The sequence below is a fragment of the Panthera tigris genome, chromosome A1 (assembly GCF_018350195.1).
Source record: "Panthera tigris isolate Pti1 chromosome A1, P.tigris_Pti1_mat1.1, whole genome shotgun sequence".
NCBI classification, from domain to species: Eukaryota; Metazoa; Chordata; class Mammalia; order Carnivora; family Felidae; genus Panthera; species Panthera tigris.
The window spans coordinates 208,938,521-208,956,953 of NC_056660.1; the positions used below are offsets into that span (position 1 = coordinate 208,938,521).

The window sequence follows — 18,433 nt, forward strand, 5'->3', positions numbered from 1 at the left end:
GACAGAGATGACTTCAGTGAGAAACACCCCATGGGACCAGTTCTATCCCTAAGTCTTTTATCCCAATAGCACAATGAACACGGGGTGATCTGTGGTTCTTTAAAATTTTTGCCTTTGCCTCTGCTTCCCTCGCGGACACTATTTGTACTCCCCCTTGCAGGAATTACTTGTACCTGCAGAGTTTCAAGAGATCTTTTTTTCCCTCAAAAATTCCTTTTTTGAGCAGTATTCATGAGTAAAGTGAGTAATTTCTATTTCTTGAAATAAAAAATATTGAAGTAGAAAGTTTTCAAAGACTTAGGAACCACTCGGTGGAATTTTCTCCTTAAAAAGACCACAAATATGATGCCACAAATTGTTTTCCTTCTAATATCCAATTCCCCTTTCCCAGTAGGCAGGTTAGATTGTCATTGTCAACGTGGACAACTGCTCCACAGCACTGTGTGGGGGAGTGGGGCTGGGGACACCTACAGAGGAGGCTGACTACGCAGCTTAATCAAAGTGGAGGCACACTGTCTGCCTTCATGAAGCTTGCATTTGGAGAGGCCACTCTGGCTCTGAGCCACCAAAAGCAAATCACAGGGCAGGAGAATAAAGCCAACACACATACCAGAGTGTGGTTTTGTCCAACCACAGGGGGCAGACATTACTGAACAATGTCTAACATTTAGATTTCCAAAAAGCTTGGGATATTTTGTTTATTTTTCGAGGGTTTTAATCTTATGCCCCTTGTGTGGATTTCAACACAGAAAGGATAATCTGAAACAGCAAAATAAACAGAGGAAACCAATTGTTAGTGAAAAAACCCAGCCCTTGTTATCAAGGATAGTTCATGTAATACTCTATCGGTGTTCTTTACAATTCCAGAGTTCCTTTGGTCAGACCAAAAATCCACCCTGTGTCCAGCAGCAGCACCCATGTTGCCCTTCTTGCTGGTAACTTCAAAAGACCCAAACATCTTTCGTTTTCCTTGAATAATATCGTTTTATTCTTTTGTAAAAAGTGTTCAGTGGCTTAAATTTAACTTAGTCTTCAGGGGGTTTCTTTAATGAAACACAAAGGAATGACTTACAACTAACTCATACATTATGTCTACATCTGTAAAAGGATGTCAATCAACATCAACACAAGAAGTTGCTTGGGCCGTAACCCTGTTCAGGCATAAAAGTTAGCAATAATCAGGATCATGACAAATCAGCTCATCAAGCAAAAGTAAAACTCACTGCTGGGAATTCAAGAAATTAGGTGGAAGCTGAATGAAACAACCCTCCAAGTGACTGAGAATGGCCAGTTGCAAACTTCATTCTGGCTCTTCCAGGTCAAGAGGCAGGAGAAGTAATTCTTCAAAGATGCAGAGTTAAGATTTGGATTTGAGATCTCACTAGTGCTTGACAAAGCAGGGTGCCCCCAAAACACAATTACAGGGACTCTTGTTGCATCCCCCAAGTGCAGACACCTCAGGAGAGCAAACATTTACTTTCTGAATGGAAAACAATTCACCTGGAATTATAGCTCACAGTCAAAAGAATGATAAGAAATATGTAATTCAATAGTATTGTAAAAGATCTGAACAGAGTTCTCACCACCGGGGCAGGAGGCCATTCTGTAAATCAAGATGTACCAGGCCACTGACACTAGGGGGTTGTGTCAGCACCTCCGTCTTGGCGTCCGCACTCCTTGAGTCGGTGGGGAGAGGGGTGTGGGGGGGTTGGGGCTCGACTCTGTCATCCAGAGGTTCTCTTGCTTCAGTCTGTGTCTTCCTCAACCTCACCCCCAACCACGCCTTCAGCACAACCACTGGGGCGGCTGAGGAATGTGTCGATTTAGAGAGATTATCTGATCACTGCCTTGGAGAACTTACATTCTGCTCACCCGAGTATCTATACTCCATATCTCCAAAAGTGAAAATTAGGCATGGGGAGAAAGTTCTCTGACCCAAGCAGTCTGTTGAAAGCTTTGTGTTAAAACTCTAGCCGTGGTAGGTTAGAACAAGGAGCAAACAACCGTTTAGAGTGCGTCTTCCAAAAGAATTGACATTACGAGGTTACACCTGATTTAAGAAAAAATTTAAATTGTGTTAAAAATCATATAGAATTTACCATCTTAACTCTTTGAAAATGTATAGTTCAGTCGTGTTAAGTATATTCACATTGTTGTGTCACCTGACATTTTAAAAATTAACTTTATTTTTATTCACTGTAACTCAAGAAATTAACACATTATATTTTAATGTAGCCAAAAGTTATAACTGATTAGTCTACATACATTTTAAGGGATTTCAATAATATTTTAACATAGCCAAAGACTTAATATTTGAATTTTTCTCTTTTTGAAATGAAAACGCATAATTATAATGCCCAGACTACATATCTTAGGACTTCAAAAGTTTTAGCTAAAATATGAATCTTTACAGGTAAAAGCAAAAAACAACAAAAAACCCCAAAAAACAAAAAAACCCAAAAAAACCCACCCCCTCAACCCAAGGAATAGCAAATGCTGACAAGAATGTGGAGTAATTAGAACTCTCATACACTGTTGGCGGGGATGTGAAATAGTGCAACTAATACAGAACACAGTCTGACAGTTTTTCAAAAGATCAAGCAGAGTTACCATATGATTTAGCAATTCTGCTTCAAGGTATATACCCAAGAGAAATAAAAACATATGCCCATAAATGTCGTTAGCAACATTATTCATCATAGCAAAAAAAAAAAAAAAAGCGAACAACTCAAATGTCCACCAACTAATAAATGGATAAAGACACTGTGGTATGTCCATATAATGGGATATTGTGTGGCCATAAAAGGGAATGAAATACTAATACACGTGACAACATGGACGAACTTTGAAGATATACTAAGTGAAAGAAGCCAGTCACAGAGGACCATATACTGTAAAATTCCATGTAGACGAAATGTCTTGAATACACAGATCTGTAGAGAAAGAAAATAGATTGGTGTTTCCTAGGGCTGGGGAAATGGGATAATTAGGGCATGATGGCTAAGGAGTGTGGGGTTTCTTTTTGGGGTGATGAAATGTTCTAAAATGGATTATGGTGATAGATGCACAACTCTGAATACACTAAAAGCCATTGAATTACACACACAAAGTGCATGCATCTGAACTGCATCTCAATAAAACTATTAAAAAAAATTAGTGCCATCTTAAAAGGGGCGCTAGGCTGGTTCAGTCAGAAGAGCACACGACTCCTGATCTTGGAGTCATGAGTTCAAGCCCCATGTTGGGTGTAGAGATTACTTAAAATCTTAAAAAAAAAAACAAAAACAGTAAGTGCCACTTTGAAATAAGATAAGCATAAATCTACCAATACCAATAAGTAATTTTAGGGGCTTCATAGAAGTAAAAGAACCCCCTTCATAAAATGGCTTCTATCATTTTATGTATACAAGTACGCATGTATGTATGTAATCTCTACACCCAACATGGGGCTCAGACTCACGACCCCCACATCAAGAGTTACATGCTCCTCCAACTTACCCAGCCAGATGCCCCTAGCTTCTCTCATTCTAAGGAACAAGGAGAAGGTTAGTGGTGGGTGGTAATGTTTTGCAGCAAGAGTCTCTAGCAGTTGAAAGTCTGATAACACGTTGGGATGTAACTGTCTTTCACATAAGCAAAGTGTGCGTACGTGTATATGCAGCACTTCTCAGGCACCTAACCTCACTTGGTAGTTGTTAAATTACTGTTCAGATGTTTATTTGATAGGAAATTATATAGAGACTTCAAGCCATGTTCCCATTGGATACCTGTGTTGTAAGCTAAACCCGAATGTTTTCTCCTAAAATCAAATGCTGCTGGGTGCTCAATTCAAAGGGAAAAGCAATGAACAGATTAAAGTCCACAGGTTGAATTCTCTCAGTTTTAAGATTTTCCGCCAAAAAGTTTTCTTAAGCCTTTCTTAACTTCTACTGATCTGAATGCTAGCAGATAAAAGGGCTTGAAAACCATAAACTGTTATATCTATATGGTATTAGAGGATTTAAAATTGCCAATCATGCTTAGGTTTAATAGCTTATACTGTACATGGAAATATGTTGTTAGTTTTTATTTTTTATTAAAAAAATTTTTTAAGTTTATTTATTTATTTTGAGAGTGACAGAGATAGCACAAGTGGGAGAGGGGCAGAGAGAGAGGGAAAGAGACAATCCCAAGCAGGCTCTGCACTGCCAGCACAGAGCCCAACGTGGGGCTCGAACCGTGAGTTCATGACCTGAGCTGAAACCAAAAGTCAGACCCTTAACCAACTGAGCCACCCAGGTGCCCCATACAGTTTTTCCCTTATACTGCATAAGAGTCACACTATCTCATAGTAAATGTGTTCCTATATCATATAGAATTTAATATGTAAACATTTTTCATGTACCCATAAAAGCGTTATGAATTTTCGTTTTGTTATTTCTAAATGTGATTAAGAACTACTACATTGCCTGGCTCTAAAACTATGTTCAGAGTCCATGCCAAAAAGGAATGCTTGCAGATATGTCATTAAGCATATGTCTCAAGAGAAGACTCCTGAAGTTGATTCTAAAACAAACAAAAAAACATGGCAAGAGTCCAGGATGGAAGCTACTAATGTTTCCATTTTTTCTTAAATATTTAGTGTGTACGCTGATATTAAGGATTTTTTTCTTGTTATGTATCCCTATATTATAATTTGGGAAACTTTTGTGACATACTTTTAGGTAAATGGCTTTAAAATAATGAAACTTCACCTCTTAGCACAAACACCTTTAAGAACACTGCATTCACATTACAGCTTACTTACAAATAATCTAGTAGAAAAACAAATTCTGGAAAAGTTGTAAATTAAAAGAGTTACCAACAGTTGAGGCACTGTAAGACTACAGTACTTTTTTGAGTTAGAAGGACTTTGGAAAAAAGAACAAACATACAAAGCTATGTGTGCACGTACACATATTGTGTTCATATTGTGCTCTAAGGAAAAATTGTTCCCCCCAAATTTCATAGCATAAGCATCTACTGCATCAATCCCCTACTAAAGACGTGTCACGCTCTGTCTGCAGAAGCGTTTTGGTAATTCATGTAAAACACCGGTAGAGAAGTCTGTACCACGAATGGAAGGAAAGTAAAGAGCTTGGTTGGCAAAACTGTCTTCAAGTGATTGACAGCTCTTGAGGTATATGTGTGTATGTTGAGGGATGGCATAGGACATTAAAGAAACATAAAATATGTATCATCTTAAAATATTATACCTGTCTTATGTCTTCTTTGCTTTCAGAAATGTAATGAAATTTCTGGCATGTGCTTCAAAGTAATCCAGTAGTGGGACAGAGTGTAGATCAGGGAGGGGATCCAGGGATATTACAGATGAAACAAGATTGTGTGTGTATATATACAGATATTTTTTCTGGAAAGTACTGACAAGTTCTGGTAATATGGATGCTGTCTTAGCAGGCTGGATCTAGGAGACCTATCTTGCTCTTCCTATAGAATTCTTCCTAAGACATTAGCCAACAGCTCCTTCTGATTTGTTTACTCATCTCTAGAATCAAAGAACTCAGACACTGGCCACCTTTCCTGCAGTACCCTGTGAAAGGAAACCCTCTTAGTAATTTAGAGGAATTTTCTTTCCTCTGAAGAAAACTTGGGTAGAAGAAACTCAAGCAATTGTTTAAAATACATACATACATACATACATACAAACATACATACATACATACATACATACATACATACACAGATGGCAAAACCTCTTTCCCCACATGAGGAAGTCCTGGAAACAAACATTTGAAAACAGTGTTACACAGATATTGTAGATATTGATGGGTTAGTAAGACAAGTGTGATCATGGTTGTGTGCTGCCTTGCAACCTGGGGATCTGAGACTATTGCAAACATTTTCTCCATGAGGCAGCTAAAAAGTTTTAAAAAGGTTTTAAAACGTAAAAACCTAGATTCCAGCCAGAAACAAAATTGGCTAGATAATTCCGGCAGATCAATCCTCCAGCAGAGAGTAATCCCATCACAAAATGTTCTTTCTGCTTATCAGGAGATGCTCTCTAAACACTGAACAGAGAGATGACAGGATACTTAGCGTGCCCTGGAGACATACAATCCATGACATTGTCACAGAAAGTCTTGTCTGGCTGTAGAAATTCTGTGTGTGTGTGTGTGTGTGTGTGTGTGTGTGTGTGTGTGTGTCTGTTGATAGACATTCCAGCATCTTTTTACTTGGCTTTCTGGGACACAGACAAGTCTTTCATAATGGAACACAGGTACCCAAACATTTTCAGGGTATGCGGTTCTCCTAGCAGAAGTCTATTCAAATGAGAATCAATAGACTGAGTGTCTTTGTGTTTGGGAGTACTTTCATGTTTTGCTCTGTATATTTCTATATTGTTTTGCTCATACAAATGGTAAGCATTCATTTTATTTAAATGAGTTTAACTAAAATCATATGGAATAAATAATGAATAAATAATGGAATAAATGAATAAATAAATGGAATAATGAATAAATAATGCCTTTGGGAGCATGCATTAGTAGGGGTGAGGGAAAAACCAGAAAGAGCTTCCTGGAAGATGGGGTATCTGAACTAATAAGGTATAGCCTCAGTGGTCATACCTGCAAAGAACGATTCTAGAAAAACTGTAAAGCGGTGGTCCTCAACCCTGGGTGCCCAGTAAAATCACCTGGAGCACTATAGAGAAACATCAATTCTCAAGCCCCGTTTCAGACCAATTAATTGAAGAATCTCAGGGGGAGGGGAGGGGTGGGTGATGGCCAGGGGACTACGTCCCGTGTAGTGTAATTAACCTGGATGGGACAGTACAGACTCTCAGAATGTGAACTGCAGAAGTGAGAGGTGCATAAGATGGCATGTCGCTGTGGACACACCCCTGCCCCCAGCCCCCACCCATGACTTCCAGTCCTTGACCATAAATCTCCAGTCAGCATTTATCTGGTAACTTACTCTCTTGGAAGCTATTATTGATCGCATGAACAGAAGAAAAACATCTATTCCCAACGCCTCCCACAGATCTGTAGTTCTACAGTGGTTTGAGGAAATCATTAGATTGGTAATATAAGGGGGAAAAATCTTATTTTTCTTAGAGAATGGTTCAATTTTAAAGGAAGCTTTTAAAATTTCCTTCTTTTTAATTTTTTTTAAAAGAGACTTTCAAAAATTTCCTACAACACAGAACTGATCAAAACCACAGGTTAAGTTGAAAATGCTGCAATTTATAGATAAGAGCTCCCACCTCACGCAGACCCAAGCCTTCTGGAAAGTTGCATCTGACACAGAGCCTTGAGCCTGTGGCCTCTGATCTCTCAGCTCAAGAACTGTTCCATTTTTACCACAAACATATTTTCACAGGCATTCATTTCTGAGGGGTTAGGTGATCACAGGCTGAACTCTTCTGGGCCAATGGTTTGATACAACAGCTGAACAAAACCCAGCCAGTATGATCAGAGGGTTAGGTCCATGTCCCTGTCCCTACCCAGTCATATGACATGTGGAGCACTGAGTTCAAGTCTGGGAGTGGGTGGGGTCCAAGGGAGGGCAACCAGAGTGGTGAAGAATTGGGACACTTGGCCTGTGTTTAGGGGTCTTTTGACTGGAAGAACTCTCATCCTTCATTTTTCCATGTGGCACAATTAGGACTAGTGGGCAGACCTCACAGGAGACAGATTTTAGCTCAACAGTTTGGACCATCTGAGAGTGGAATGTTCAGGTGGCAGCTGACAGCCACCTTCTGGAGGTGTGGAGGGGGGATTCCCGCCCTGGGTGCCAGCCTGTATGGTGTCCCCTCTGCCTGCCTTCCAGCTAGGACAGCTTCAGGTCTCCTGGCTCGCCTCCTGTAAGCTGAATGGCTCCCCTCTGAAAGGGAAAGTTTTTCTGGTCAAAACCCTGTCAGGAGACTCTTCTCTCAGACTTCCCATCTGTGAGGCCACATTCCCAGGGGGTGATTTTTACTGGGAAACCCACAGGGCCCCACCCCTGGCTCTTACTGTATTTAATGGTGCAAGAGTCAGGTGTGAGGAAAACAATGAGGAGCAACAATTAACAAATGCTCCTTCTCTCTGACGGACAGAGTTGTTTCCTGCCAGGGAGCACTGGTTTCCTGCTAGGGAGCACTTGTTTCTGGAACACCGGAGAGTCTGGAACAGGGATGCTCCCATTGCTCCCTGCATACTTTGGGCTCATCCTGCCTGGGTCACCACTGCCTCCTCATATTGCAGTCACAAGTCTATCTCCCAACCAGACTTTGAACTTCTTGAAGTCAGGGGCCTTGTCGTCTTCATTTTGGTATCTTTAGGTCCTAGAAAAGTGGCTGGCACATAAAAAGCCTCTACAAATGCTTACTGGATGAAGCTGTCTGTAATAGAAAGGTAGACTTTTTCTGAGGTAGCCAGACTTAAATGATTTGGTCTACATCTCAACAAAACCCCAAATCCACTAACATTTTTTAAAATAAGTTTTTAAAAATAATTACTCAGATTTCCTTTCAATATGGTGCCAAAAAAAAAAAAAAAAAAGGCCAGGTGATCTCTACCCCATGGATGGGTCTTCCCATTTTACTCTACCACTTTCTTTTCTAGATGGACATTACTTGCCTACTTTCCAATGTTTCTAAGCAGCTCTAGACAGAAAATAAAGCAGGACCAGCCTATTGGCTTCAGATGAGCTGGGCTGAAGCTTCTTTCTGGCTGGCTTGTTTCAAGGCCACCACAAAGACTTTTCACGTGTTGAGACAGAGACTCAGTTTGTCTAAAGGTCTAGTTTGCAGGAAAAGCTCTGCTTACTGCGTGTGGAATTCGCTGCCCTGTGGATTCCAGAGTGCCACACACTGGGCCCCAGTGTCTCAGGAAAGACTGGGATGGAGAGTTGTATAACCAATGAAAATATTTAGAATTATGCAGCTGTGATAAGGTAATCACATCCCATGCTGCAGGGCAGAAAGTAATCCCCTCCAGCGGTGAGGAAGGAATTCTCTCTGGCTCCCATGTTGTTACTCGATTAACTTCATGGTTTCTTCCATTTACCTTTATTTATTTATTTATTTTTAATATTTTTTTAATGTTTATTTTTGGGAGAGAGAGACAAAGTGTGAGTGGGGGAGGATCAGAGAGAGAGGGAGACACAGAATCCGAAGCAGGCTCTAGGCTCTGAGCTGTCAGCACAGAGCCTGATGCAGGGTTTGAACTCAAAAGAGGTGACATCATAACCTGAGCCCGAAGTCAGACGCCTAACTGACTGAGCCACCCACGTGCCCCTCTTCAATTTACCTTTAATAGGAAAGTGATGGCTGGAAGGATCACACATGAGACATGTGCAATCTGGAGGCTTAGTTACCTGCCTCTGACTGAAACTGTCTCTTCTTGCCCTAGAATTTTGATTTATACAAAGCAGACCACCAGGACAGCTCTCACTGATGCTATTACTGCCAAAAGCTTCCACTAATTGAGCACATGCTATGTGTCAGGCGTAAATGCTCACAACATAGGTACCCATGACATAGGTACTGTTATCACCTTCATTTTACAGAGAATGAAAGGGAGGCCCCAAGAACCTCCTCCCCACCCAAGACAGACACTTTTGTTTCTTCTACAAAATGTACGTGTGGGGAAAAAGGGAGACATCTACAGTCCCTTTTCTCATACATTAATGCCTGGGGTATTTCAAACAGGCGTCATCTATACCCAGAGCCATGACAATCAGTAGTTCAAAATGTTGAATTTTTCTTTAAAAAAAAAAATTTTTTTTTTAACGTTTATTTATTTTTGAGACAGAGAGAGACAGAGCATGAACAGGGGAGGGGCAGAGAGGGAGGGAGACACAGAATCTGAAACAGGCTCCAGGCTCTGAGCTGTCAGCACAGAGCCCGACGCGGGGCTCGAACTCACGGACCGCGAGATCATGACCTGGGCCGAAGTCGGCCGCTTAACCGACCGAGCCACCCAGGCGCCCCAAAATGTTGAATTTTTCTTAAGTCATTTTGGCTTTCATTTTTGCAAGCCCTTGACAAACCCTTCATATGCCCAAGTAACTGATTAGGCATTGTCTAGCTCAGTTTTTGCCCTCTCACGTTCAAAGAAATGATAAAACTTTAGGTTATTCTTATTGTACCTGCCATTTGTCTGAAACCGAAAGGATATACTTTGAGGTACATTTATCGTTCTTTTATTCTCTCAGGCAAAAGAGTCCTTTGCTGGTGATGGCAGCTTCTTGGCCTTAACTATAGTTAAGTCCCATGTTCCACCAAGTACATTGGTCAACAGATTTGGAAGGATGCTGCCTAAGGAATATGTGACAGAGTTATGTCACAGAGCTTATCACACAGATGAGGAATTACAGGCAGGCAGGTGATGTTTTGTTTTTCTGGATTTAAAACTATTTGTTTGCGGGGGGTGACTGGGTAGCTCAGTCGGTTGAATGTCCAATTCTTAACTCTTGATTTGGGGTCAGGTCATGATTCCAGGGTCGTGCGGTTGAGTCTGCATCAGGCTCCATGTTGAGCATGGAGTCTGCTTAGGATTCTCATTCTCCCTCTCTCTGTCTCCCTCTGCCCCTCTCCCTGCTCGCACTCTCTCTCTTTCTAAAAAAAAAAAAAAAAAAAAAAAAAAAGTTTGATTTTGCATACAAAAAGAATTGTTAGTTTTCCAAGGATGAATGGGTTCCAAAGATCTTTTGTCCTTGGGAAAGTTAAAGAAATTTTATTTACATGTATTTATTTTTGAGAGACAGAGCACAAGTCAGGAGGGGGCAGAGAAAGAAGGAGACACAGAATCCAAAGCAGGCTTCATGGGGCTCAAACTCACAAACTGTGAGATCATGACCTGAGCCGAAGTCGGATGCTTACCCAACTGAGCCACCCAGGCACCCCTTGTCCTTGGGAATGTCTAGGCAGAAGGTAGACGATAAATTGGAGGAGATACTGTGAGGCTAGATGGACCGAAGCAGTGTTTTCCAAAGTGGGATAAATACAGTGGTATTTATTTGTTCTGGTGGGATAGAAACCCCTCCTTAATTAATATTAAATCACATAGTGAGAAAGTCATTCTTTCAATTCTCTCTTAGTCTTTGTGTTACAGGAAAGACAAGTCTTATTGTGGTGCTAAAATGCATTTAACACCTCATTAACACCCGCCCCCCCCCTCCAAAACACACACCTTTTTAAACAATGAGAGCACAGATCTCAGGCTCCCAAGACCTTTGGCAGGCACAGAAGCAATCCAGAACTTTATTACATTGTAATTTATTATCTCCTTCACTAGACTAGTAACAGGTTTCCACTTTCTGTAATGATTACAAACATTGGAAGAAAAGTACGCATGTGGATTTCAAGAACATTCTAAGTAAATGAGAATAGGAGTGGTACCCATGTAACTTTGAGATGGAGATGCCATGACTTGAAATATCAGATTTGGAATCATGTTCCTAAAATCAGTCAAATGTCTTTCTCGTTGCCCTGGCTGCCCTCCCTTGTTATTCCACTCCCAGAATTGCACCCAGTGCTCCAGATGTCACGTGACTAAGTACGGACAGTGACCTGGAGCCAACCCTTTGCTAATACGGGCTGGGTTTGGGTCAGGCGTTGTATCAGCTGCAGCAAACTGGTGGCTCAGAGTGCAGCCTGTGGCCACCTAACAAGAGGTCACCTAACAGAGGACCAGCCTTACCCCCTTACAGTTGGAATTAGGATTTGCTTACGTATATTGTGTGATTTAAGAGACGCAGGGAAGCTCTCCCTCTCCACCCAACATACATCCTCTTGGGGACGATATCTTTGTATTCATGTATCTCTTGTGCCTAGCTCAGTGTCTGACATAGCAAGAACTCAAAAAATAGCTATTAATGGACGAATGAGTGAGAAAAGATAAACTTCACCTGTTTTATAATCTCAAATCCAGGGTGTCCTACCCCAGGCCCCAGACCCTGCTGCTACTGTTGTTGACATTCCCCTACCACTCCCCTTTACTTACACTCTTACCCAACTCACAGAGATCGTTGGTCAAGTGGTGCTCCCGGCTTCCAGAAAACTGGAGACACAAAAGATTCCCTCCGAGGTAAGTGATTGAGGAGGAAAAGAAGAGATGAGAAAAGAAGAAAGCACTAGGTGTCTGATAGTTATGTCTACAAAGTACAACCTGAAATGGAGTTTAATTATTATCTAGTGAATTTAATCAGGCTAAGGCAGCCAAACCAACTCATATTTCTGGCATGAAATACCTAGTTTGGCTGCCTCTGCTGACCAAATCAATAGAAATTGGTGCCAACCCCCCATTTTATTGTGTGGTGTGTTGGCACAGACTTACTCTTCCTCTTCAAAAACACAGGTACTTGAGTACAAATCTAGCCATTAGGCTCGCTCCCAGCTTCTCTCTGGCAGCTTCTGGAATTGCTAATACACACCAAGGATATTTGGAACGATTGGAATTTCGAATTTGGGAAAGGAGAGCATGGCTTATGGGAGCTTTAGAGCCACAATTCACAAACACAAATGTTTCAAATACGAAAACCTAACTTAGATTTTGGAATTTAATTTTTTTTGATGTTTATTTATTTCTGAGGGGGAGAGAGAGAGAGAGAGGGAGGGGCAGAGAGAGAGAGGGAGACACAGAATCTGAAGCAGGCTGTCAGCACAGAGCCCAATGTGGGGTTCAAACTCACAAGCTGTGAGATCATGACCTGAGCCGAAGTCAGACACTTAACTGACTGAGCCATCCAGCCACCCCTAGATTTCTGAGTTTAAATGTGACTTTAGCACAATAAAATGCACAGAGTCTTCTAAAACAGAATACCTAATCCAACACATGTAGTAAGGGCTTCATGCATTTCTATCTCTGTCTGGCAAGACCCTGGGACTTGTTGACTTAAAAACATTAAGTCTGTCAAACATTTTCCCATTGGGAAATACTTTCTGTGGGAGCATTACCCCCGAGTTCTTATTCTGGTGTTCCTATCAGGTGCAGGAAAGATCAGCACAACTGTGACACAGAAGATGGAGAGGACAGGTTTTCCAATAGCTATTTGTTTAAGCGTCAATAAATGTGATGTTTCGTGACAGCACACTGACTCGAGCTCTGGTGTGAACTGTCAACACTTGAATAAGGCCATAAGGGAAACCCAGTGAGAGCTCTATAGGCGCCCCAGCTCAGCAGTGCATTTCTTACAATGAATGACACCGACATTCACACCTGAGTTCTTATATTGTTAGCCCAAGAGTTGGATTTGGCCTGTAGAGGAGCTTTGTTTGGCTTGCAGTGTTTTGTTCTGTGAATTGTATCAACATTGAAAAATTAGGAGGTTCTTAAGTTTTTTTAGATTTCTGGACCCTCTTAAAAAATCAGAAGATTTGGCCCTTGTTGACACAGAGCAACAATCGGCTGAAGCGGATACTTTTCAGGTCACCACAGTCTCCTTGCCTCCCATTGTCTATCCGATTGTGCAGCTGGATCACTTTCCACTCGTCATCACACTTGTCCCTGTTACTTCCCCTGTCACACACACAAGATATTTCTCTCTATCATAGAAAGAAAATAAAAAGTACCCTGAAAGGGCAGCTTCATATATAATCATCACCTGCTTGGCCACAGGAGGCATTTGAATATGCCTTTCCATTCTAAAATAATGGACCTGACTCTGTTTCCTCCCTAGACAACACATTCTCCAGGAGCTTCTCCCAACACACACAGGGGTCCTCCAGGGATGTATGTAATTTGTAGAGGCTTCTCTTCCTCCTCATTCCCAAAGGGTCATACATACCCCCTGCCCCCTTTTTGGTTTGGAATCACCGTATTTAAAACCCTAAAGGAAAGTCTTATTGAATCAATCGTTCATTGTAATTGATCATAAGTATCCAAAATATTATGTAGCTTGGAAATTAATCTTTGAGATTAATACCTTACAAAGATCTTTGGCAAACTAAATTATATCCCCCCCCCTTTTTTTCTCTTTTTTGAGAGAGAGAGAGAGAGTACACACATTGGGGAGAAGGACCAGGTGGGGGGGAGGGCGGGGAGAGAATCACAAGCAGTCTCCACACTCACCGTGGCTTGATCCCAAGACCCTGGGATGACGACCTGAACCGAAATCAAAACTCGGATGCGCAAACAACTGAGCCACCCAGTGCCCATATATCCTTTGCCTTAACATAGTCCTGGAAAAGGGCTGAGACTCTCTTACTGGTCCCAAGCGGCAGCATCCCCAACGTGCAAGTAGGTTACATTTTAAAAGTTTATTTTATATTGGTTGCTTGCAGCTTATAATTCCTTTCAATATTATAAATGTTGCTAGTTTTTCCAAGGTTTTCCCACAAATTTCTTTTTAACCATGCAAAGAGACTGCATCATGGTTTTTTTTCCTGCACAATTATTCAGTGACAGCTTGTATTCCTTCAACGAAGCTGATGTACTAAGTATTAGAAATATCAGGAAATTCCACTTGGAGGTAATTGTCGAGCAAGATCGCTATTAAGGGGAAATAATATTTTCTCTAATTGGGCCAAATGAGGGCTTTCCTCTTGGAAGGGTAACATGTGGGTTTTCAGCACAGATATCAGAAAGCAGAAACCTCTAAATACTGGTCCCAATATTTAGATACTGGGACTTAGATACTATACTGAAAGACAGTATAAAGGAATCCAGAACCCCTCAAGTTTGCATCCAGGAAGACTGTAGGGACTCAAGTCAGACACTGGCCAGTAGGGATGATGAAGAGGGACACTTGCCCACTGAATAAAATGGCGCATGTGAGTTCTGTCCTCTAAGAGCTACTGCAAGAACTTGCTTCGCAGAAAAATGTCAACACGTGGATAATAAAATGAGAATGTAAGGTCCTGTCAGCATGAATCTAGCTTTGGTGATAAGAATTGGGACTGCTAGGATTACCCCCTGGTCAGCAATGGACCAGGTTGTTTCAGAAACAAGCATCCCAATCATCCTGCCTACATGATTGCTTTATGGGCAGTTCACCCTCCAATGGGAGCCTCCTGTACATGCAATCACTTGTTTAAAGACCTGAACAAGTGGAAGCCAGTAGAGATCCGCAAGGCATTGGGGGAAGAGCTGATATAGTTCCTGTCCAAGTTAGGCCAGCCCTCACAGGCATGCAGCAGTCAGAATCTTGCCCTATGACTTTTGAGTTGTGCTATGAAATTCTTACTACACAGAGATCTTGAGAAGAGATTATAAATATCCTTGAGGACTCCCTGGGAGGGGAAAGATGCTTGGAGCCAGCTCACATAGAGGTGGAGAGATGTACCCATGGAGGGACAGTGAGCCACGGGTGGAGAAGAGAACAGGGTCAGTAATACCTGAGTTCTGGGCTTTAGCTACAAACCTAGAAACCATCCTGCTGGGACGGTGTCTATGGACATTCTTTCTTCATGTCAGAGGTGTGCTGTGGGGAAAGAGAAGAGTGGGCAGGAAGGAATGTATAGTAACCTTTTTTTTTTTTTTCTTTTTGGCTCCATTTGTATTCGCCAGTCACGTGTACAAATGAGTCTTGAAGCATTTCCCATGGAGGAGTCGATTGTTATCTTACTGTCACAGAAAATAGATCCTACCCTGCAAAGCTTCCACTCCTCGAGAATCCAAGTGTCAGCTGACAAAAATATCCAGATGGGGAAATCCCCTGCCCCCTCCCCATTCTCCCACCAGCCTCATAGGTAACGGGGGTGGGGGACAACTGGAGAAGGAAATGAAATCATGCGGGTTCACCAGGAAAAGATAAAGTGTTGGTGGCAGCAGAATTGGTGAGTGCGTTGTGGGTATTACCTCTTGATGAGGCTTCCAAGAAGGCTCCCGCTCAAGTCCTGGTGGCTCTGAGAACAAGCATTCTTGCATCAATAGCTAATAGGCTGTCCAACCAGATGTTATCTGGGTGGGATAAGAGGGTGAGAAAACAGACCTGTTGTACGCTGTTGTCAACTATATCGCTGTGGTCAGAGAAGGCTGGTTGTGTAGGGTTTAGCAGGGTGCCTCTTTTGTAGTGAGGCAGACTAGATTACGTGGTTGTTTAAATCCGTTTCCTCTTGTGATTGGTAAAATACGAGAGTTATAATCATTCATGCATTACTAAAGCCTCCTTTCCATCGTTTTTGAAGGGACTTTTTTTTTTTCTAGAACAGAGCATGCATCCAGCAGAAACCTAAAGCATTTGCTTTTCTAAGCGATCTTTTGCAATAAGCACACTTAAAAAACAAACAAACAGACAAACAAATGAACAAAAAAACAACTCTGCATATGGTACCTGTGACAAGACTGGAGATTATAAGTGGTAACACCAGCATCTGTAACATCCTCATCAGAAGTTCCCCAGGGAAAGAGAAGTACTTGACTTCTCGGTAGCTCATTTTGTATGGTCGGAGGGTAAATCCCAGGATTGTACCTGAAGGGGGAAAGAAAAGATGGAGAAAACTTGAGCCCTTTTAAAAACTGAAGTAACAGTCCTAGGAGAATGAAGAAGTATTTGGCTGGTGGTCACTCCTGTCTGACGAGAGTACATTTATTTAAGCAGCAAATATTGGTGCTGCTTTAGGAGCAAGGGGTGTGCCTGTCTCTTCCATCTGCCAGGGTCTGGCTGAATCCAGGGCTTCGAGTAGGACTTAAAGAAAAAACGTCTCTGGCTTTAGCAAATGAAAAATGTCTTTGTCTAACTTAAATGCAGCAGAACCAAGTTTGACGTGGCTCGGTACAGAGTTACAAAGATAGGGGCATAACTGGGAGACAAATCATGTATCCATGAACAAGGCAATGTAGAAAAAAACCCTCTTACTATAATGAATTTCCTTGGTAACAACGGATATTAGGACGGCTAGCACAAGCACTTATTAAAGGGCAGTATGATTTTATTTTTTTCCAATTAAAAAAATTCCTCTTGCTCACATTGTTAATCCATTTCCATCACCTCCCTGTCTGTACACCATGCTTTCTGTCTACATGGTCTTGATATTGCCTTGGCAACTGTATTGTACAGACTTGTTACTTGCCGGCAAGAGAAGACTCCAAAATGAGCAGAGACCTTTTTCCAAAAATTTTCCCTGAACACTAACGGGGCGGGGGGGGGGGGGGGGATAAGAGAAAGAGAAAGCAATTTTCCCCTTCATTTTCCTTCTGCTCCTGGGACTTTAAAATCTATTTTAAAAATAACTTTATATGTAAATTGAATTACACACAGTAAATTGTATTTTGTAAATTGTACACAGTAAATTGTAAAATGTAAATTGGATTACACACAGTAGCTTTCGAAGTGTTTGGAAATCAACAGACCTACTGAATCAATGTACTCCCCGCCGCCTCTCCCGAATTTACTTTCCTTGTCCAGGAAAATTTATTTATTCCATTATTGTAAATATTTTCTAAATTTTTGCCCTGCTATTACTAAAACATGTGCCTTATAGAGAAATACTGAGTTATCTAGAAGCTGGAGGTCGGTGTAGGGGGAGAGAACACTGGGTGAACCTACGTTTTTCCAAAGGAAGCAAGCAGTCCTTTAAGGAAACAGGCTCATCCTAACTTCTTATGAAATGGGCTCCTTCTCTTAGGAAATGAGACACAAAGTTCATTTCAAGTATTACAGCAACCCTAATTTCATTTCTTGGGTCTCAGCAACTGTGAAGTATCCATTCTTTGATTATATACTGTGATACTGCAATTAAGAGTCTGAATCTACGTGACTAGAAAATCTGGCTGATCCAGTTTTCAGGGCCTTTAGGAAAATAGTTATTGCTTTTCTCCCAATGTAACAGTAATATGTTCAAGACAGAAAAAGGTGATTTGGAAGATACGCAAAAGAAAAGGCAGAAGCCTGCCTCTATTGATTCTCTCACTTAAATAGCAAATAGCTAATGCTTACCGAGCTCTTACCACATGCCAGCCATTGTCAGTGCTTTACTTGCGTTATTATATTTAATCCTCACAAAAACCCCTGGAGGTAGGTACTATTTTACCACCAGTGTACTGATGGGGAAATCTAATTATGGTGAACTTCAAACTTGCTGAACTCCAATAGCCACTCAGTATCAAAGTCAAAAAGTTACTCAAGTGACAGAGCTGGGATTTAAACCCAGGCATTCGGACTCAGAGCTCACATTTGTGACCTTCACACGTACTTCCTATGTCTCCAATAGAGCAAAGACAAGCGCTGTTGGTGCTTCTGTGAGTTTCTTTCCAGAATGTTCTCACACAGAGTTAAATATATGGAAATCACACAGAATATACTTTTCCATATGTAGTTATCATAAGCATCACTTTTAGGGTTCATGATACCAGATCTAATGATTGTACCATAATTTACTTAATACTTCCTTTGTTGTTGAACAGTTAGGTTGGTTAGCATTTTTTTGCTTTTATGAAGAGCACTATGATAAATATATGAAGGCTGTTTTATAACTAGAAATATTTTTTAGTGTAGTTTAGAGAAAGGAAACCAGTGCATTAAAGAA

General features: G+C 41.3%; 1 protein-coding gene across 3 annotated transcripts in view; it reads right to left on the minus strand.

Annotated features, from left to right (window-relative positions):
• The window catches only part of SLC1A3 (solute carrier family 1 member 3), a 77,128-nt gene that overhangs the window by 39,785 nt on the left and 18,910 nt on the right, over positions 1 to 18,433 (minus strand). For 2 of the 3 annotated variants that reach the window (XM_007095464.3, XM_042996394.1), the window contains one exon: positions 16,240 to 16,377. In XM_007095464.3, coding sequence (XP_007095526.2) covers positions 16,240 to 16,377 — 138 coding nt within the window. Of the gene's footprint in view, positions 1 to 15,764; positions 15,848 to 16,239; positions 16,378 to 18,433 lie in introns of those variants that run through there. The other variant, XM_042996403.1, reaches the window with a different exon arrangement.